Here is a 23,586-nt window from a genome sequence, read left to right as displayed (position 1 = left end):
AGAGCAGTCAGTGCTCTTAACCGCTGAGCCATCTCTCCAGCCCCTTAGTGAGTCTTTTCTACATTTATTTTGCACACATGCTCTGAACACACAGCGCTTAGAAGATCGTGTAAATTTAAGATGTATTTTTGTAACTTCTTATGCTTTCCATGGATATGGCTCATTTTCTTGCTACGTTGTTACAAAGCATTAGTGTTTTTGTTTCACACACCAATTAGTGTTCTTCCATCCCATATAGGGTTCCCTTATCCTGTAGAGACCCTGATCCATGGGGTTTTGCTTCATCTTTGTGAATAAAGGAGGCCAAGGAGTCCTAAGAACCATCCCTGTTTGTGATGCAGGAACTGTGGAAAGGGAGGCCTAGGGTGGTGAGGAATCAGCATCAGGAGAGAAATCTGCAGCCCGGGAAGGAAAAGGATCTCACCTACATGTTTGCATCAAGGGGCACTTCGTGTGAAGGGAAGGAAAGTAACAGACGCTGTGGGCCCAGTGACCAGTCATGGCTAGAGCTCCAAATGGCCATAATTTGGTCCAAGCAGACAAGGGACCTGGTCACACTCACTTCTTGTCTGCTAGTTTTCACTCTTGTGCATGCCCATCTATGTCCTCTCTCCATAGGAGTCGCCTGACCTCTGTGGACCGTGATGTCTTCACGATGCCGACTCCCCTGCCATCCTAGATGCTCTTGATCTACTCACACTGCTGCTCCTGAGGCTTTCTAACCTGGGCGCATGCTCACACCAATGCTCACTACTAAAGACATCCTATCTGACTTCATTTGCTTTCGAGTATTGAAATCTCCATTTCCTACTAGTTTGGGGGCTTGGATAGCATCCTTTCAGATGACAGTTCCAAATCAAAGTATCAGAACATTCTTGTAACATTACAGATAATAGCAAACACGTGTTTCCCAATAAAGACATTATTTCGGCATCAGTTGCTTTTAATATGTTTATATGCTATGATTACGTGTGTGTGTGTGTGTGTGTGTGTGTGTGTATGAGTGGATGTTCTTGCCTGCCAGGTATGCTTACGAAGTTTAGAAGATAACTTTGGGGAACTGATTTCTTTTTCTCTTCTGTGGGGTCCAGTGATTGAACTTAGGTCATCGGCTTTAATGAGCAGGTGTTTGTACCATTGAGACTCCTGTTGGCACATCCTTTGCTCTTGCCTCTTTACAACCCTTGGTTCCTTCAAGATTATGGGTTTGGAAGGCATACCTCTAAGTGACAATTCCAATTATGGATAATAGCAGACACAGGCATATATGCAGATCTCTGTCTAGAAATGCAACATTTAAAATAGTGATGCATTCTCCAGTCACCCTGTGTGCACATAGAACACAACTCTTAACCTCCTCAGGATTTAATAGTGGGATTTCAGAAGCTACCTACTGAGAATTGTCAGATAAACTGTACTTTGACAGGCCTTTGAGAATTCCCTTGTATCCTGGCACCCTCGTGTCCTGCAGCCCACAGAACCTAACTCTTATTCTGAGTGTATTTTCTTCTCGCCCGGCCTCCTTTCAGAAGTAAATATCTTACGCACTGACGTGAAGGTTCTAAAACTACAGCAGGATACAGTGTGTCCCCATGTCACTGTGGACAGACAGAATGAAGGACCGAATGTCATAGTTGGGGATGGTGTCTTCTAAATGACACCTTTGCTGCTAAATGATAAACTACCCAGTATCTAAGATGCTTCCTGAGAAGGCAGATTTCATGGAGAGTAAAGATAGCTTTTGAGTCCCAGCTCAGTCACAGGAATCAATGCTCTTCAGCAAAATCTGTTTCTGTCTCGAGCCTGAGTCCACCATCTGTGCATGGGAAAGCACAGATAATAATTCTGGACTCCATTTCTTGTCTGTTGGCTGAAATGAGGTAGGGCTGCCCCGCTTCTGTGATTATATGACAGGAATTGAGCTAATTTATTTATTTGTGGGTATGTGTGAAGCTCGTGAGAACAAAAGCATGAATCTCAATGTGGTCAAATATCAACACCCCTGCCTCGACCCCACAAATCTAGAGTCACATGACTGGCAGCCAGAGCCACCATTGTTTGATTTTAGGAAACATAATCCCTTTAGTTATAAACAGAAAGCAGCAACTTCTTTGTTATGAGTACCATCTCCACGTGTGCATAAAAATTAAAGATTATCCAAGATTTAGAACATAACAAGATTGGTTCTTCTGAAGTTTGAAAATTTGTGGGCTATGATTCTCTCTTTCCTTGTAATTTGCCCATTTGAAATTACAATTGGAAGTACATCACATGTAGAGGTAATAGTGATATTTTACAGGTGTAGTCAAAGGTGAAACAAGGCAGGCCTTTAAAGGTTTGGCCATAGAATGACATTTTACATGTTACGAGAGACATAGTAGAAGTCAGAAAACAGATTGTTATAGGTTACATTAGAGTCCCTGTCAAATGCGATCCCTAAGCTCTGGACACTGAAAATAGGAGAGACTTTAAAAGTAGAATCCTTGAGACTATTTGCATTCACCCCAATATGATCACAGAGGAGCTCCCCTCACAGCCAGTCCTTACCAGCATCTTTTACTCTTCCTTTTTTACTGTTTCAGAATTTCACACATGCATATACTAATTTTGGTTAAATCCACTGCCCCTTCTATTTCCTCCAATTTATCTTCTATCCCCTCACCATTCTTTCCCAACTTTTTGTGTTGTTTTTTTTTTTTTAATTTTAATCTACTGAGTCGACTCACTGTGGCCAGGTGTAGGATGATCTATGGGAACATGGCTTAGCTCGTGGTGGCTCCATCTCTGAGGAGAACTTACTCTCTCTCTCCCAGCAGGAATAAATTGACATCAGTTGTTTACATACATGTATACAAGCAGCAGTGGGTACCATGACCCCCTCCCCATCTTTGCTGAGATTTGGGCTGGTTTGAGCTTATGCATGTAGTCACAGCTGCTGTGAGTTTAAGTAGGCAACAGCATCATCACGTCTGACAAACACTGTTTCAGTGCTGAACCCACCTCTAGCACTTACGTTGTTCCTATCCCTTCTTTCATGATGATCCCTGAGCCTTGAGGGAAGGCAATGTGATATAATGGTCCCAGTTAGAGATGAGCACTAAACAATTTCTCATTTCCTTTGTGTTGATCATTTATGGATCTCTGCATTAATCAAAGCCTATTGAAAAAAAAAAGCTTCTCTGCTGAGATTTGAAAGATGCAATACCCTATGCACATAAAGAAATTTGGTGCCATTTATTATTATGCCCATTTATCAGAATAACCATGTTAGGTTCTTCCCTAGAGCCTATGATCTAGCCAGACATGGATTTTGAGAACAGTTAATTGTGCCAGGCATGAGTCTTCCTCTCTCACCTCATCCCTTTGTGTCAGCCACCAAATCACAGAGACATGTGGCATGAATCATAAAAACCAAAACCCAGAAAAGGTATTGATCTTCAACCTGAAGATCAGAAAAGTAAAGCAGCCAAGCCATTAGAGAGATCTTACTTCTATGAAATCTTCTGACAGAAAGAGAGTGAGTTCCTGTCTCATCCTGCCTTATACTCCTCTCTAGTGCTGGGATTAAAGATGTGCACCACCACTGCCTGGCCTGTATGGCTGATTAGTGTGGTTGTTTTGTGTTCTGGTCTCCAGGCAAGCTTTATTTATTAAAATACAAATATTACTCACTAAATTTCCCTTTTTGTGTCTAAAATAAAAAAGAAGGCTTTAACTAATGTAAGAAAAACTACAGTAAGTACAACTATATACAGTACATACAGGCAGTAAACACATCAACAATGTCTACTTCATTTTCACTTGACAGAGAAAATACTCCATATCTAGCCTATCTTGGTGAGTCCAAAGTCCTGTACCTAACTGACTTCCTATCTTAACTTGCTCTCTGCATCAGGTAAGGAAAACTATAACGATTTGCTTTCTGTATCTGGTAAAAAAGGAAAACTATAACTATTGATTCTTCAACTCCCTCAGAGAAGGAAAATCATGAACTGAGTAAGCAGGAAGTGCATACAAGCAAGTTCCAAAAGAATGTGACAAATGACAGAAACAGCCAATTGCCTGGACTACCTAAAAGCTTCCCTGCACCGTTGGGGCATCCATCTTCGACCTACAGGCCTAGGATATCTGACAGACTTTTTGTGAAGCAGGATATTCTGAAGAACTGTCCCTCTTTGTCTTGACAATATTTGACGGTCACCTTCTTTTGTGTCCTGCTTGTCCCATTAGGACAGCACACTGTCAACAATTTAGGCAATCTTGCCCAGTGCTCACTTTTGCCACAAAGAAAGTAAACTCCATGTGGAGTTTCTTTGATTGATGCACATCATTTTCTCTAAAGTAGACTGGTGCTACCAGGAGCAGACATATCTCATTGTCATTAAAAAAAGAGCTCATGTTACTAAAACACATTAAATGCCATATTCTGTAGATCTCTGAAGTGTTTGAAGATGGCCTATCTATCTAAAATATATTTCTGTTTGACCTTGAAAACATACCTAATATGACTACAAGTTTGATTATAATAAGTGATTAACTACTAACCTGCATTTCCCTATTATCCTAAATAGTTGGTAATATTAATATTCAAGGACTAGAAATTTGCATTACATTGTTAAATGAGTTGTATAGGTACAGTACCTTGAACAAGATTAGAAATGTATGTACTAACAAAGTTAATCTCAAATTTGTGTCAATATGCAAAATTTGTATACAATATACAAAAGTTCAATCCAGTGCAAAACATTTAAAACTAGTAGTCACTTTTTAAAAAGCAGATGAAAAAAATCTGTCCTTTTATCTTATTATATCTGTGTTCCCCTTTTTTTCTTTACAAAACAAGAATTTGGATCTAATTTTCTTTGTTTAGCTTTTGGTAACAACAAGCAATCCCCCTAAACAATGACAAATACTCATAACCCATTGAACAACAAAAAACCACCCACCCCACCTCTTGGGAATGTGGGTGTCATATTCTTAAATTTATTTGCTGCTGTCTGGGAACAACAAAGGGAACATCAAAGGTCACTGTTAGGCTTGCTCATAGCTTACTGCAGAAAACTGATAGAGACTCAAACCTGAAATCATGTACAGGAAGGTAGGTAAAAATTTTTGTAGAATTACTTAATACTCTTTATGGTCATACAGGTTAATATAACAAAAGTTTAATATAGATATGTATATATACATATAGATAGATATACATATCTGTATTAATCTTATATACCTTCCCCCCCTCTGTCCTTCTCCCCTTCCTGAGCATATTGTTCCCTCATGTTCTCCTCTTCCCTTCCCTTCTCCCCTCCCCTCTCCTTCCACCCTTCCATCTCCCCCACACACTCCTAATTTTCTCAGAAGATCTTGTCTGTTTCCCCTTCCCAGGGGGATCCATATATGTCTTTCTTAGGGTTCTCCTTCTTATCTAGCTACTCTGGGATTGTGAACTATAGGCTGGTTATCCTTTGCTTTACATTTAATATGTACATATGAGTGAGTACATACCATGTTTTTCTTTCTGGGTATGGGTTATCTCACTCAGGATGGCTTTTTCTAGTTCCATCAATTTGCATGCAAATTTCAAGATATCATTGTTTTTTACTTCTGAGTAGTACTCCATTGTGTAAATGTACCACATTTTCTTTATCCATTCTTCAGTTAAGGCATTTAGGTTGTTTCCAGGTTCTGGCTATGACAAATAATGCTGCTATGAACATAGTTGAACACATGTCCTTGTGGTACAATTGAGCATCCTTTTGGTATATACCCAAATGGTGTGGGAGGTCCTCTTATCTATGTGTTGCTTTTATTGGTTAATGAATAAAGAAACTGTCTTGGCCTGTAATAGGGCAAAAGAACAGAGCTAGGTGAAGAAAACTAAAATGATGGACAAAACAAGATATTCCATAACAAAACCAGATTTAACCAATACCTAGATACAAGCCTAACCCTATACAAAGTACTAGAAGGAAAACTCCAACCCAAGGAAGTTAGCTACATTCACAAAAACACAGACATAAGATGATCACACAGCAACAAATCTCAAAGAAGGGAAAACCACACACAATATCATCACCAACCAATGAAAACTAAAATAGCAGGAACTAGCAATCACTGGTCATTAATATCCCTTAATATAAATGGATTAAATTCACCTTTAAAAAGACACAGGCTAACAGACTGGATACAAAAACAAAGTCCATCCTTCTTCTGCATAAAAGAAACACACCTCAACCTCAAAGACAGACATCACCTCAGAGTAAAGGGTTGAGAAAAAAATTTCCAGTCAAATGGATCGAAGAAACAAGCTGGTGTATCCTAATAGCTAACAAAATAAACTTCAAACTAAAATTAATCAAAAAGGACAAAGAAGGACATTTCATATTAGTCACAGGAAAAATCCATCAAGAGGAAATCTCAATATTGAACGTCTGTGCTCCAAATCCAAGGGCACCCTCATATTTAAAAGAAATACTTCAAAAGCTTAAATCACACATTAAACCCCACACACTAATAGCGGGAGACTTCAACACTCCACTTTCACCACTGGACAGGTCAATCAGACAGAAAATTAACAGAAATAAGGAAACCAACAGATATTAACTGTTAACTCAAATGGATGTAACAGACATCGATAGAATATTCCATCTAAACATAAAACAATATACCTTCTTTTCAGCACCTCATGGAACCTTCTGAAAAGCTGACCATATACTAGGCAAGAAAGCGAACCTCAATAGATATAAAAAATTTGGAATAACCCCGTGTATCTTATCAGATCACCATGGCTTAAAATTAGAATTCAACAACGACACCAAATTTAGAAAGTCCACAAACACATGGAAATTAAACAATGTTCACCTGAATCATCAGTGGGTCAAGGAAGAAATAAAGGAAGAAATTAAAACCTTCCCAAAATTCAGTGAAAATGACTACACAACATACCCAAATTTATACGACAATGAAAGCAAATATTAAGAGGAAAGTTCATAGCACTAAATGCCTACATAGAGAAGCTGGGAAAGTCCCACACTAGTGAGTTAACAGCACACCTGAAAACTCTAGATCAAAAAGAAGCAAACTTACCCAGGAAAAGTGGGTACAGAAATAATCAAACTGAGAGCTAAAATCAACAAAAAAGAAACAATACAAAGAATCAATGAGACAAAGAGTTGGTTCTTTGAAAAATTTAACAAAATAGACAAACTTTTATCCAAACTAATCAAAAAGCAGAGAGAGAACATCCAAATTAACAAAATCAGAAATGAAAGGGGGTATATATCAACAGACATGGAGGAAATCCAGAAAATCATCAGATCATATGTCAAAAACCTCTACTCCACAAAATTGGAAAACTTAAAGAAAATGGACAAATTTCTGGATAAATATTATTTACCAAAATTAAATCAAGACCAGATTGGCTAATTAAATAGACCTATAACTGCTAAAGAAATAGAAACAGTCGTTAAAAGTCTCCTAACCAAAAAAAACAAACAAACAAACCCAGGACCAGATGGTTTCAGCGCAGAATTCTACAAGATTTTCATAGAAGAAATATTATCAGTCCTCCTCAAATTGTTCCACACAATAGAAACAGAAGGAATATTGTCAAACTCTTTTTCTTAGGCTTCAATCACCCTGATATCTAAACCACACAAATACATTACTTAAAAAGAGAATTACAGACCAATTTCACTCATGAACATTGATGCAAAAATAATAAAATACTGGAAAACCAAATCCAAGAATACATCAGAAAAATCATATACCATGATCAAGTCAGCTTCATACCAGAGATGCAGAGATAGTTCAACATACAAAAATCTGTCAATGTAATCCACCATATAAATAAACTGAAAAAAAGAGGTTATCTCATTAGATGCTAAAAAAAAAATACAACATCCCTTCATGATAAAGGTCTTGGATAGATCAGGAATGCAAGGAATATACCTGAATATAATAAAGGCAATATACGCAAGCCGTATGTCAAACTAAATGGAGAGAATCTCAAAGCTATCCCACTGAAATCAGAAACAAGACAAAGTGGTACACTCTCTTCATATCTATTCAATATAGTACTTGAGGTTCTAGCCAGAGCAATAAGACAACAAAAGAAGATCAAGTAAATACAAATCGGAAAAGAAGTCAAACACTCACTATTTGCTAATGATATGATAGTTTACATAAGTGACCCCAAAATTCTACCAATAAACTTCTACAACTTATAAACACCTTCAGTAATGTAGCAGGATACAAGATTAACACAAAGAATTAGTAGCCTTCCTTTACACAGACATTAAATGGGCTGAGAAAGAAACCAGAATAACATCACTCTTCACAATAGCCACAAATAACATAAAAGATCTTGGAGTAACTCTACCAAACAAGTGAAGGACTGGTATGAAAAAAAAACTTTAAATCTTTGAAGAAAGAAATTGAAGAAGGCACCAAAAATTGGAAAGATCTCCCATGCTCTTGGGTAGATAGAATTAATATACTAAAAATGGCAACCTCACCAAAAGCTTTCACACACACTACTAGAGTTAATGGTATTGGAAGGTACTCTGCATACTACCAGAGGAAAAAGATAAATACTAAAAGAACTACAAACCCCTCAATCTTCAATGGTGTCCTGCCTGCATCATAAGTATGTACAATAGTGGCACAAAAGTTGTAGGAGTAACCACCCACTATCTGATTGGATATAAGGCCCACTCCATGAGAAGCAACTCATCCCCAACACTGCTTGGATGGCTAAGAATCTCATACTAGATTGACCAAGGACCTAGGGAAAAACAAAATACTACTGTAGTCAATAACTCATAATGAGGAATCCAATGCCTGGCACTGAGATTTTCATTTAATAACCTATACCTTTTGGGAACAGCATTCTCCAAAAAGGCAGGATACCTGCCACAGAGACACATGCACTTTGGTGTTGCAGCCATATTCACAATAGCAAAAGTGTGGAATAGGCCCAGATGTCTACCAACAAATGATTGGCCAGTATATAATTTAGTTTTAATCAATCATAAAGAGAATAAAATTATGTAATTTGTAATGAGAGAGAGAGGAACAGACAGAGAGAATTGAATTGGATATCACTATGTTAAATGAAATAAACCAGAGTCATAAAGATACCATAAGCTTTTTCTTGCATGGGAAATCTTGTGTGTGCATGTTTGTGCACGTGCATGTGTGTGTACACTTGTGTGCGTGTGAGTGCATATACCTAAGACAGGGACGGTAGGGTAAATAAAGGCAAGCAGAGAGAGGTGGAAGAGAATGAGACGAGGCAATGGTGGCGGAGTGTGAGCCAAGTACACAAAGTGCATGTGAGGAAATGTCACAAAGAAATCCATTCCTTGTGCTGTGCTGAAGAAGGAACATAGATAAAAGCACCAATCGTCAAATCTGAGATAGGAGAGCTACGTGGTACCCTAGGAATCTGTCTAATCCTTTTCCATTGCCCTTGGAGATTAGACCGAGAGAGTGCGCAACTAACATTGAGCACAGTGCCTGTGAGCTCAGTACTTACTGTATGCCAAGAACCAGTTCTTACTGAGCTTAGTAATAAACAGATAGGATGATGCTGATCTTATTCATGGGTCAAAGAACAAAGTCCTTGTCCAGTCCTCTGAGCCAAAGACACAGATAGCAAAAAGGAGAATAAGATTGGAAAAAGAAAGCAAAATATAACAAGTAAACAAAAATCAAAAATGCAAAACTAACTAGCATGATATTTTAAGAGCAGAATTCAAGGAAATTTGGAAAAAGAGTCTCAACATATAAAATCAATGTAATAATAAGGTGAGACCCATGACATAAAAAGGAAGTGGGTACCTGGTGGAAAATAGGTCATAGACATGGTGTCTTCATGCTGAAAGGAAGAAGTCAACCTGAAACAATGAAGAAAGGGAACTTGAGGATGCTTGAAAGCCACAGTTACCAAGTGCTTGGCAAACTAAAATACCGTGTTTGAAATACTAGCTGGAGCAACAATGCAAGAGGAGGAAATCAAAGGGACACAAACTATCCCTCTTTGTGGAACACATGAAACTATACATTAGAGATTCCAAAGGTTCTACCAGAGAATGTCTAGAAATGATAAAGTATTCTAAAATTAATGAAACCACAAAGACCCCAGATAGCCCAAATAAACTTGAACCAAAAAAAAAAAAAAAAAAAAAAAAACCAATGCTAGAAGAATTTCAATTCCAGGTCTTAAACTATATTACAAAGCCAGAGTAATAAAAAAACAATATGGTACAACAGAAATGGAGATTAATGGAACAAAATTGAAGACCCAGACATAAGTACACATAACTTCAGCCACTTAGTATTTGACAAAGATGTCATCAGGGGAATGCTAATCAAAATGACTTTGAGATTTTGTCTTATACCTATCAGAATGGTTAAGATCAATAACACAAGTGGCAGCTCATGCTGGCAAGGATATAGAATTAGGGGAACACTCATCAATTATTGATGGGAGTGTAAAATTGTACAGCCACTACGGAAATTAGTGTGATGGTTCTTCAGGAAGGTGTGAGTAGGTCTACCTCAAAATCCAGCTAGATCACTTGAGTGTATACTTAAAGACACTTCATCCCATCCTACCACAGAGAAACTTGCTCAATCAGGTTCATTGTTGCTCTATTCCTAGTAGCCAGAAACTAGAAACTACCTAAATATCCCTCGGCAAAAGAATGGATAAAGAAAATGTTGTACATTTACACAATGGATTCACTCAGCAATTAAAAGAAAATGTCATCAGGAAGTTTACAGATAAATGAACGGAACTAGAAAAATCTTCCTGAGTGAGGTATCTCAGACCCAGAAATATAAATGTAGAATTTATCTGCTTCTATATGGATATGAGCTGTTAAATCAATGAAAACCATACAATCCATAGAACCCGATTTGACTAATATCCGCTCCACAAGATGCAAAACATACCCAAAACTTGAATGGCCAAGGACCAGAGATTAGGTAGCACAGGGACCTTGAGTAAACCCAAATACTACTAGTCTGAAGAAATCCAAACGAACAAAGAAAAACTCATAGCAATAAATTACTCCTAATGACATTCTGTTATACTCATAGATCAATGTTTTGCTCAGCCATCATCAGAGATGCTTCCTCCCGCAGCAGATGAGAACAAATACAGAGACCCCACAGACAGACATTATTCACAGAGTGAGAGACCTTGGAACACTGAGCCCTAAACAGGATATCTCCGTCACATTCCTCCCCTTATGGCTCAGGCAACTCCATGGAAGAGGGAGTTGAAAGAGTGTAAAAACCAGAAGGGACTGAGGACACCAAGGACACAAAGCCTTTTACACACAGTTGGTCTATGAACTCACAGAGATGGGGCAGCACGTGCAGGGCCTGCACAGGTCTCTACTGCTCTCTGCTTAAATATTATGGCTTCCAGTTTAGTGGGGGTTTGTTTTATTTTGGGGGGGATTATTGTTGTTGGTTTTTTGTTTGTTTGTTTGTTTGTGTTTTGAGTTTTTTTTTTTTTGAAGTAGGGTTTCTCAATGTATATACTCCTAGATGTCTTGGAATTCACTGTGTAGACCAGGCTGGCCCCAAACTCGGAAATCCACCTGCCTCTGCCTCCCAAGTGCTGGGTGGGATTAAGGGCATGCACCACTACTGCCTGGTATGGAATTCCTAAGTGGGAGAATAATTGGGTCTCTGATTTCTTGGGTCATCTCTTAGGCTCTTTATGTTTTAAGCAACTCCAGTGTGGTAGTTTTCATTTTATTTATTGTGTTTTATTTTATTATATTTTATTATTATCCCTTAGAAGTCTATTTTTTTAATGAGAGGTGGAAAGGGAGTGGATCAGGATGGGATGGGAGGTAGGAAGGAAATGGGAGGAGCAGAGGAAGGAGAAGCAATAAGGATATATTATGGGAGAAAAAGGTCTATTTTCAATAAAAGAAATATACATATATATATATAATTTATAAACTTTATTATAAGAAACAATGTAAAAATACCACACACCAAAATTAATCAGAAGTCAATGTATCTTAATGAACTTATCTACTATATATTTTGTCATTTCTCCTTCCTTTTCCTCCCTCCAACCCCTTCCATGCCTCCCCCACTCCTAAAATTTACGGTTTCTTTTACTTTAACTGTTATTGGTACATATATTTGTATAGATCAAATGCAGAGATACATAAATACAACCTGCTGAGAGCAAACCTTCTGGTACTGGGTGACTACTTAGGGGACTCAGCTCTGGGGAAAACTCATTCTCCCTCTCTCCGCCTCCCCCTCCCACATCAACACAGCTGTTTGTGCTCTCCTTGTTCAAGTCTTGTTTAAATAGCCATGTTGTTGAGGTGTCATGGCGGAAGCTTGCCTGCCATTGCTAGGGGACTCAATCTCACAGCACCTTTCCTGGTCCTTAGCCCTTACAGTCTTTCTGCCTCTCTTTAGCAATGTTTGCCAGCCTTGGTTGTAGAATTCTGTTACCGATGTGTCTGTTTGGGACTGGGCACCCCACAGTCCGTTGTTCTCTGTGTTCTTTCCAGTTGTGGTTCTCTGTAATGGTCTCCATATGCTGCAAAGAGACGCTTAGACAGGGATGAGAATTACAATTATCTGTGAGCATAGGATAAGTATTCAGAATTCAGCTAGGAATGATGCTGGTTTAGCCCAGCACCAGTAGAAGGGTCTCAGTGACATCAGAAGGGTCTCCTCTAAGATCCTTTATCTCACTAGCCCATGTTGACTAGATCTCCAATACCAGGCATGATGTCTGTCTTGTTAAATGGGCCTTACATCCAGTTAGACAGCTTTTGGTTACCACCAAGATATTAGTGCTGTCACCGCACCCTTAGGTTCATCTTGCCATGCTGGTCACTTGTGTGGCTCATAGGCATCCCAGCTGCAGTAACAGCTTGCATAGCACGCTCTGGTACGGCTTGCTCAGCTGTGTTCACTGCTGCCCATTCGCAATAGACAGGAAGCGAAAACAATCCAAAAGCCCTTCAACTGGCAAACGGACAAGGAGAATATAATACATATACACTATGCAATACTAGTCACCTGTAGGAAAAATGAAATCATAAAGTGTGAGGGTAAATAGATGGAACTAGAAATATTATTTCAAGTTGGGTAACCCAGACCTAGAAGTGCAAATCCCACATGATCTCTCTTATCTGTGGCTCTTAGCTCTGAATCTTCAGGGGCGAGCATATTACCTGGAGTAACCATAGAAACCAAGAAAACACAGAATATGCAATGTGAGGACTGGGAGGATACAAAGGATAAAAGGAGGAAACAATAAAGGGAGACTTTACTGGGGAGAAAGTAAGTACAATACAAGAGGGAAGGACGAAGAAAAAAAACTGATATGTTTGAAAGACCCATACACAATTAGATTATTTCTTATTTCTCTAAAATGCCACACATAAGTGTATATGTATACCTATACATATATAGTCTAACTGAAGATATGCTAGTTGGACTGATCCCAAAAGCCACAGACTATCTAACAAAAACTCCACATTTGAAATCCACATTCAGGTTGTTGGTCAGAGGAGTCCAAGAGACACACAAAACAATACAGGCTATTGGCATTGTCTATGGTTGCTTGCAAGAGAGAGAAAGTAAGTCCCTATTGCTGAAGACACCATGCACTTTAACCACAGTACTCCAAAGAGGCAAGCCTCCTCCCGGAAGACATGGTTGTATGTGAAGGTTTATGTGAAATCTTTAGAATTCTATCCATGATGAACCATTTCAATGATGGTGTCTTAGAAGGCATTCATTGCTGGAGAATGAAGTCATGATCAAGTCCTGTATATTTTTTGCAGCCTGAAGTCTTTTCCCCACTCTGAACTGAAATATATTTGGGAAGTACAGAAATTTCTTTGTGATGTTCTCAAAGTATAAGGGAAGATTTCGGAGAATGCTCTGATGTTGTTTCCTTGCAGGAAATAGCATCAAGATTCCTACTGAGCAGAGATAATGAAGCTGACATTTACAGATAAGAAAGGTCACTGCCTTTCCTATCTGCAGGCAAAGCCAGTCAGGAAATATATAAAGGAGAAGCTCAGCTCTCAACCAAGGCCCTTCCTGGCAAGATGAATCCCACCAGCTTCTTCCTCCTTACATTGCTCCTGGTTCTGGTGACAGAAGCATCTGCAAGGAGACCCCGTGGTGAGTGACAAGTTTGTTCTATGGGAAAGATATTTGAAAAAAATGTTCTCAAAGGGGTCCACTTGGATTTTGCAGAATGCTGTGTTCCCAGGACTTCTATCCCTGATGCTGACTGAGTCTTTTTTGAGTCTTAGCTATACGTTTTACGTGACTATCAGTGATGTGGCAAGCAAAATGTCAGTATTGAGGGGCTGCAGAGGTATGTGGGGCACCAGGTAACAAACATCCTCATTGTCAGTTGTGAGGGGATTTGACATGTAGATGATTCCAACTTCTACCTAGACTAAAAGGTCAATGACTTCATAGAAAACAAAACAGCAACAAGGTAGATCTGAACACAGGTCCATCACCAGAGCTGAAGCACGGGCTCTCGACAGTGTCCCGATGCACTGATCCAGAATATACAGAAGGATGGACGTAGGGAGTGAGACATTCTTTTCTCTCCACAGAAAAGTTCTCACAATCATCTGAAGAATATTCTAGTGAAATCTCGGAAGTAGGCGGGAGCAGTGGTGGATCAAGTTCTGCCAATGAGGAATATAGCCGGAGTGAGAGCTCATGGAATTCCTTTAAATCAAAAATTCCAAAAAGTGGCTTCAGTGAGGAAGGCTCGTGGAGTTCCTCTAAATCAAAAAATCCAAAGAGCAGCATCAGTGAGGAAGGCTCATGGAGCAGCTTTAAGTCAAAAAGTGCAAAAAGCAGTGTCGGTGAGGAAAGCTCTGATGGTGACAGAGCCAGCGAGTCTGCAGGGGAAATAGAGCGGTCTTACACACGGAGAAAGGAAAAGCAACGGTTTAGACAAGAAGTAGCTAAGTGATACGACCATGGACCAGCTGAAGATCCGGATCAATACAAAGGTAAGGATATTGCTAGGGGAGGGAGACACACTCACCCCAGGGTTTAGAAGTTGTGCATAAGTACTTCCTGGGCGGTTATGGGACTGGTCCCCATGATGCACACCAGAGGAGCTGTGCAATGTGACTTTAGGAAAGGAGAGGAAAATGCCTGGCAGAGTAGAGAAAGGCACTGAGCTGTGACTGAGTCTTGAATTCCTACCTTTAGTGTGTTTTCAGTCTATTCCCCTTGTATACGCCAGCAAGGAAACAAATCTTACTCTGTTCCACATGTACAAGTCCATTTGTCAGGTTGTAATACAAGCTTGTTAATTCTTAGAATTTCGCTTGGCATGGCTTTTTTGTGTTCATCATGGAACAAAGTGTTACAGTATTATCCTCTTCCCATTCCGCACACCCTTGTTTGGATGCATTTATCTCTTTCAAAGACGATGGGTTTAAGAATTAGCTTCCATTTTCCTCTCAATGAAACAAAAAGACATATCAGAAAGAAGAGTGCCTATTTGTGACACACTAGAGCTGAAAGTATCAGTAAATTACAGAAACATGGGTGCCCCTTCCCCTCTGCCCTCCACTGGCACAGTTCACAGGTTGTGCTTTTTTCCCTAGGAGTCACCTTGTCTGGATGAAGCCTGTGATATCTTCAGAATGGAGACTCCTGTGAAGTCCCAGAGACAGATCATAGATTTCGATTCTTTCTCATACTTGTTTTTTTTTTTGAGGTTCCTAACCCCAGCATTTATTAAAACACTTTCTTTCCAATAAAAAGACAACATTCTGCATCAAATTTTGAGCCTTGAGGTCTCTTCCTTCTGCCATATACAGGCTGGATTTAATAGTTCTGCATTAGAGGAAGTGACCTTCTTGTGTTACTGGTGTGCTCATACACATTTCCTAAGCTCTGCATAGAAATCCATTATTCAATAGAAAACACTGAAATTCGGACAGTCTCTGTATGGACCCTAAATCTCCTCTTGACCCTATTCCTAGTGGGATTTCAAACTGGCAACATAGGAAATGTCAGAAAATACTTCTTTCAATAGACCATGGTAAATCCCTGAGCTACTGGTGCCTCCAGTCCCACCAGCCCACAAAAGTACATCTTTGCACTTGGTTCAACGATTCTGCTCATGGTTATATATCCTTTTAAGATTCAATGTCCCCAGCCTGGTCTACAAGAGCTAGTTCCAGGACAGGCTCCAAAACCACAGAGAAACCCTGTCTTGAAAAAAAAAAAAAAAAGATTCAATGTCCCTAAGTGTGATACATAAAGTATCTACATCTTATGCAGAGAGTGTGCTACACAATGCTATCTGTAGAGACGCACACCAGAGGACCATCTGGCTAGGGAGATGCACACCAGAGGACCGTCTGGCTAGGGAGACGCACACCAGAGGACCGTCTGGCTAGGGAGACGCACACCAGAGGACCGTCTGGCTAGGGAGACGCATACCAGAGGACCGTCTGGCTAGGGAGACACACACCAGAGGACCGTCTGGCTAGGGAGGACGTCTTCAGCTGCAATCCTGTTGCTCGAACACCTTTCTGTGAGTTATTTATGAGAAATCCAGGAGGCAAATAATTATTCAAAAGTAAAACCAACACAATCCGGTGGATGAGGAGTTTTATTTCCACGTGTGCCTTAGGAACACACGTATCTTTAAACCTATCTGTCTTTATTTTCTTTAAAATTAAATCTCCAGGGTCTACATGGACGTGATGTGAATATGCTAATTTCAAACCTCATTAGAACATAGAGTTCTAATAGATAGAGTGGGGTGGAAAGTGGGCTGTTGGTCTGGGTCAGGGTCACAGTCCCTACATTCCTCATGCTACCTGCCCATGAGTGGGAGAGAACACGGGAAAGCCTGGCTGAATTTCACAGCACGAATGTAATGACAGATGGTGTGAGATTAAACCAGGGATCCCATGACAGTGGGCAAATACACCATCAGACAGAGTTTACATGGGAAATAAGTTTATTGGGAAATGGACAGGAATGAGGAAAAAGGAAAAGGGAAAGAAAGAAGAAAAAAAGAGAAAAAGAGAAGGAGAGATACCTTCCTCCTCAGAGAAATGGCAGAAGGAGAGCAGGAGTGGGTGGAGTCTGTCTCTTAAAAGGGATCTTTGCACCTATGTACAGAATCAGGGTACTGCCTGCCATGTACAGAGAGGGTGGCCACTCTGCCTCTGCCAGGTTCCCAGGGCAGGGCTAGACTTGCATTTGCCTGGATGATAGCAGTCACCCCCAGAAAACAGAAAGCAGTCTAGAAAACACGATGCCTACATTTCTCAAAGGTGGATGGATGCTTTTCTGGTCATCCTTTACAGACAAGAGTAAAGGTGACTGAGCCACATAAAAGAGCAGATCCAAATACATGGGTTAATTTAATTTATAAGAACTAGTTAGGAACAAACCAAGCTAAGCCTGAGATTTCATAATTAATTCAGATCTCTGAAGAAGGATGCTGAAAAAGAAATGGCTCCAACATGGACAGCTATATCCACATAAAACCTGAGAGAGCTTAGTAAATAATTCTGAACACAAAAGAACAGAGTTAAGCACAGCTTCTTCGTAGCAGCATTTTCTCAGGTGGGCTCTGTTTGCTAGAGGCAAGCATGTCTCATTTAAGAGAGGCTTCCTGACTCAGCTTTAGCTGCAAAAACCTTGCAACCCTTTTAAGAGGTCCTGCCACCAAACACTTAAATGGTGTTTATGAATAGCTGACAGCATGCTTCTTGGTGGTGGCAGGGACCTTGAAACTCCATAGAGTTATGACAAAACACGTGGCTCCTGCCAGTACCTCCACCGTGAAGCTAGACGCTCAGAAAGCTAAGGAATGGGGTGGATCCAGCCATCAAAGCCTTGACTTTAATCCTAGCCATAACACTTAGCAAATTAAAGACTCGTGTGGTCCAGAAAGAGATGTACAGTAAAAAAATAGTTTCAAATGCAAAAAACCTCTAAATGGTTTACAGCGTGTTTAAATATATATGTAGGCTTGGGAGAAAAAGGATAAAGTCCTTAAAAGAAAAGAAAGGGGTTAGTTGAGTGTGGTGACACACACCTTTAATCCCTGCACCTGGGAGGCAGAGGCAAATCTCTGTGAGTTCAAGGACAGCCTTATCTACAGAGTAAGTTCCAGGACAGCCAAAGATACACAGAGAAACCCTGTCTCAAAAAAACCAAAAACTAAAACTAAAAATCAAAGAAATAGAGTTTAAAATAAAGCCACGTAAAGATGGAAAATACACAGAGAGTCTGGATACTGTATGTTATTGTGTTGTCTTTCAATTGTTTGATGGCTGAGGAAGGAATAACAGTTGCTAAAAGACATTTGATTACAAATGCTACTGGATTAATCCAACATGTATATTGAAAATGCTTTGACTTCAAAATTTAAGTCAAAAGGTATGTTACTTTAGAGAAGAGGTTTTGTTTTCAGGAAATGAAAGGCTGTGGATTCATTTTGGGTTAAGAAAAATCAGGACTGATCAAGGAAGACCCCTTGAAAAATCTCTAATAGGAGTGGATAGCCTCAGATGATCTAACATTTCTGAGGACCTCTGTTGGGATTTCCTCTGGGTTCTATATCCAAAACAGCCTCAAGATTGCTGGCTGAGATGATCAAGCCTCATAGAATATTCCAGTCAGTACTTGCCCATAATCCTAAATATTCTTTAGGTCCCCATAAGATTATCACTGCCCCCAATCAGCAGGAAGTAGCCTAGGAAACTACACCCACATTCCCAAAAAATGGATTATGCATGTTTGAAACAAGGGAGATTAGATTCAGAGTTCTTGTTTTGAAAAAAAGAAAAAATGGGAGAAGTACTGTGGGACAAAGGTCTTGTACTCTGTAAAAATTTCTCACTTGTACTGGTTTAATAAAATGCTGATTGGCCAGGAGCCAGGCAGGAAATATAGGTGGGCAACCAGAACAGGAGAAGTCTGGGAAGATGAAAGGCTCAGTCTGCAGTTGTCACCCAAACCAAGAGGAAGCAAGATGTGAATGCCTCACTGATAAAAGGTATCAAGCCATATGGTTAACAAGAACAAGAATTATGGGTTAATGTAAGATGTAAGAATTAGTTAATGAGAAAGCCTGAACTAATAGGCCATTGTATGTTGGAAGTATGTAATTTGCTTTTTTATTTTTTTTGGGGGGGGGCACAACTAATAGATAGCCTTAAGTCTCAGAAGAGACTTTGAACTTTGGACTTGTAAACCATCTTGAGACTTTAATAGACTACAGGGATTTTTGAAGTTGGACTAAATGCATTTTGCATTATGATATGGCTATAAACCTATGGGAGTCAGGGAGTGGGATGTGGTGTTTTATATTCCTTTATAAGAGTTGCCATTAGCCGGGCGGTGGTGGCGCACGCCTTTAATCCCAGCACTCGGGAGGCAGAGGCAGGTGGATCTCTGTGAGTTCGAGACCAGCCTGGTCTACAAGAGCTAGTTCCAGGACAGGCTCCAAAGCCACAGAGAAACCCTGTCTCGAAAAACCAAAAAAAAAAAAAAAAAAAAAAAAAGAGTTGCCATTGTCGTGGTGTCCCTTTACAGCAATAGATCATTGACTAAGACAGTGAACACTCCAATTATCACTCCTGTGTTTTATTAAGATGTCACTCACTGGGGCTGGAGAGATGGCTCTTCCAAATGTCATGAGTTCAATTCCCAGCAACCACATGGTGGCTCACAACCATCTGTAACGAGGTCTGCTGCCCTCTTCTGGTCTTCAAACACACACAGACAGAATATTGTATACATAATAAATAAATAAATATTAAAAAAAATAATAAAAATAATAAAAAAAAGATGTCACTCACTTCTCCAAGATAGTCTTCCTTCACATTCTTAAGGAATATTCAAAATGACCTTTCGTTTTTGTATCCATTGTTATTTAAAATTTTGACATAATTTTTTTTTGTTGTTGTTGTTTGTTTTTTGTTTTTTCGAGACAGGGTTTCTCTGTAGTTTTGCCCGTCCCGGAACTAGCTCTTGTAGACCAGGCTGGCCTCGAACTCACAGAATCCGCCTGCCTCTGCCTCCCGAGTGCTGGGATTAAAGGCGTGCGCCACCACCGCCCGGCTTCATAATATTTTTTTAAAAAAAGGATTTTTACAGCAGATAGAAGTAAAACATTTAAAATCCTGGCGTGTTTTTTTTTTTTTTTGTTGATTGATTGGTTGATTTATTTTTGTCAGCTTGACACAAGGCAGAGCCTTTTGGGAAAAGGAAAGCTCAATTGAGAAAATACCCCCACCGGACTGGCCAGTGGGGAAAGCTCTGGCAATTTTCCTGATTGATGACTGGTGTGAGAGGGCCCCCGCTCACTGTGGGCAGGGCAGTAAGACTCCTGAACTTATGATCCTGGTGCTGTAAGAAAGCACAATGGAAAATGCATGAAGAAGGAGGCAGCAAACAGTGTTCCTAGGACCCCTGCTTCAGTTTTGCCTCTAGGTTTCTGGGATGAATTCCGACCCTGGCTTTACTTCACACTGTGCTGTGGCTGAAGCACGCAAGGGGACATAGACCCTTTCCTCCCCAGCTCGTTTTTGGTCATGGTCTTTACCACAGTAGGAACCCTCGGACAGAAATGAAGCAGCCATGCCTTGTTTCCTCCATGCATTCCTATTTGTGTGTGAATTAAACACATTAGTGGTTAACTCGGAGTCACCAATTACACATCGGTGTCCCACTAAGGAAAGTAATCAAAGCGCTTCCCCCCAGGGTCATTTAACAAAGAGCAAGTTCAGATTCAAATGCTCTCCATCCTGCCACCTGTGTCTTCCATCATCCTCACAAAGGGTTTCTGCTCTGTACCTATTGAACTACACAGAAATCATCAACGGAAAAAGCATTGGAAAACCTTACAGAAATCTTGAACAAGGTTTATGATGGATTAAGCCACTGGCTCCAGTGAACCAGGGTAACAAACAGTATTACAAGCATTATTGTTTATCAACTAATATCTAAGTGTTGAAGTCAACATTTATGGTAAATATTTATTTTAGAATATTGCTTTAGAATATTCAGCTTCTGTGTTTGCTACTTCCAGCAAACGATACACAGGCACTGTTTTGGGTAAGGCATTAAAGATTATATAACATTATAGTGGTGCATTAACTTAGATTGTAAAATTGATTACATGGGAATCCAGGGCAAATAGTACCTTGTAGTAAGGATGCTGAGTACACATTAGGATAGTAGTCCTAAGTCGTAAGTGACCTCAAGGTACATTGTTGGCTTTGACCGTGAGGTCCAGCAGGAGTTCTGGTCTCTTAGGATATAAGAAATGTACTCCCCATAACGCAGTGACACATGACTTAGTTAGGTCTCTATAGCTATGAAGAGATGTCATGACCGTGGCAACACTTGGTAAAGGACAACATTTAGTTATGGTGGCCTCTTACACTTTCAGAGGTTCAGCCCATTATCATCATGGCGGGGAGCATGGTGGCACGCAGGCAGGGGTGGTGCTGGAGCTGAGAGTCGTTACCTCTCAAAGTCAGGCAACAGGAAGTCATGTGACTGCCACAGTGCGGGAAGCTTGAGCAAAAGGGATCTTAAAGCTGTCCCCTCAGTGACACACTTCCTCCAACAAGGCCACACCTCCTAATAGTGTCACTTCCTTTGGGGGGCATTTTTTTTTCAAACCACCACAACACATGTTATGATTTCTCTCTCGTTGCTTCTGTGTGTAACATTCATGTGCCCATGCATTGTGACTCCAGGGTATGACTTAGACAGCTTTCTATACTCTTCAACATTTAGACAGATTATACTTCTTAGCTATTCTTCAGACGCATGGGTGATTTTTTTTAAATCTTTTGTAAGTTGCTATGTGATTTTGTGTAGAACTGGGAAAAACATTTAGTTTTTATATTTTGTTACTTAAACATCTTATTCTCCAATTTTATGGCTAATTTTAATATTCTTGATTTTCTTAGCATCTGTGAGAGCCAAAGTTATGTTTTAAGTTTTAATTACTGTACCTAAGAGACCCATAAAACAAAAACTGCCCCTAATCTGTAAGTCCCTTGCCTAAGGAAAGATACTCCCTGAAATCATGGGGGCTATTGTTTATGTAAGATAACAAACCACATGTGTTTGCTCCCCTAAACAACTGCACCAAATGTGCTCGGTCACATGTAGACAGAAGGTACGGAGACAGGAAGTAAATCAGCACATGTTTGTCCTTGAATGAACCTGCTGGGTAATATGTAGTCTTATGGGTTGCTTTTATAAATCTCTACAAAATGTGAGTTATTGCCATTTTCTGGGAACCCCGGAATGGACCTGGCCAGTATTTATTTAAAGCTTGCTTCAAGTGCAGTGGTTTTATTCTGACCTGGTGGGAGTAACATCTTCATATGACAGAGTGCCGCTTATGTCACCCTTGCTGGCTTTGATTGCACAATACACGGCCTTAGCACTCCCAGTGCTAAGAATCACACTCTGTGCCTTTTATTGCTTACTTTCAAAATGATCGTTCAGCAAGTTTTACTTATTAAACTGACTGAAACCAATATGTCTGATTAACGTATTCTTGCTTGTTTCTGCCCCCCTGGGTTGCTGATTCTTGTTTTCATTCTGATGAATGCTTCTTTTAATGACTTCTTTATCAATATCAGCATAATACTGTGTTCTGTGATTTCTGGACCTTTTTTCTTTCAAATATGTTCCCTAGATTTTATCTGAACCTTTTTCACAGTAGATTAGACAACAGATTAATTCTTTAATCTAAAAATACAACCCAAGCTATCAGGTCCTTGCTTTCACAATCAGTCTCTGCAGGAAGCACTTCCTGGAGGTCTCCCAAAAGGAAAGAAGTGGGAGGAGTAAGGGCCAGCAGGCACAGGAAGCAGTGTCTTGGCAGGGTGGTTCACAGTGTAAGAGCTCAGCGAGGGGAGGAATCACTACAGGGAGAACAAAGTGAGAACTAACGCAGCAGGGCCACACCCAGGCCACGGTTTTCCTAAAAACATGTTCCTCTCTCCCCCTCGCCTTGCACACCGTGCTCCCTATGGCAGATTAGAATTTAGGAGGAGATAAATGAAAATAAATTCTACCTGTCTTACCTTCAGAACAACCCTGACTCTGCTGGGACCACACCCAGGCTCACTGCAGGGATGTCCTTTCCCTCTCCCCTGCTGTGCCCACAGCACAGACTCCAGAACGCACTTGGAAGAGATGACAGGCTGAGAACTTTGGGGTGGTCTCATGACTGCAGAAGTGTAGACTTCCACACAGGTGGGAAATACTCACTCTGACCCCAGCTTCCAGATTATACTCAGTTTAAGGTGAGCATTCCTTGGAGATCATTTTTAGTGCAGCTGGACAAACATGCCCATGGGAAATTCTCCCCTTAATGATGTGCTCTGCGGAAACCAGGAAAGTAGAAGGGGGCCATTGTGAAGGCAGAGGCATGAATTGTGATAATGAGAATATTGGGGTACAAGCAATCTGAAGGGGGTAATGGAGAATACAAGGAGGGGGAAGATACAGACGTAGAAGGAAGAGGAAGAAGGCAAA

At 40.2% G+C, this 23,586-nt stretch overlaps 1 protein-coding gene across 1 annotated transcript; it reads left to right on the top strand.

The window, feature by feature from the left end:
• The first annotated feature begins 14,111 nt into the window (after positions 1–14,111).
• Positions 14,112–15,711, top strand: LOC130882062 (seminal vesicle secretory protein 6-like). The gene is made up of 3 exons (XM_057781948.1): positions 14,112–14,187; positions 14,637–15,044; positions 15,651–15,711. The coding sequence occupies exons 1-2, from the start codon at positions 14,112–14,114 to the stop codon at positions 15,002–15,004; spliced, it is 444 nt and encodes a 147-aa protein (XP_057637931.1). The 3' UTR covers positions 15,005–15,044; positions 15,651–15,711.
• Positions 15,712–23,586: the final 7,875 nt, after the last annotated feature.

This window comes from Chionomys nivalis, chromosome 9 (assembly GCF_950005125.1).
Source record: "Chionomys nivalis chromosome 9, mChiNiv1.1, whole genome shotgun sequence".
NCBI lineage: Eukaryota > Metazoa > Chordata > Mammalia > Rodentia > Cricetidae > Chionomys > Chionomys nivalis.
The sequence above is the reverse complement of the archived record's forward strand: the minus strand, read 5'-3'. Positions and strand labels throughout refer to the sequence as shown.

Bases quoted from the DNA above. Each gene is read 5' to 3' on its own strand.
- LOC130882062 (XM_057781948.1), top strand. From the start codon at position 14,112: ATGAATCCCACCAGCTTCTTCCTCCTTACATTGCTCCTGGTTCTGGTG. The intron at 14,188-14,636 runs GTGAGTGACAAG...TTCTCTCCACAG, and splicing joins ATCTGCAAGGAGACCCCGTG to AAAAGTTCTCACAATCATCT.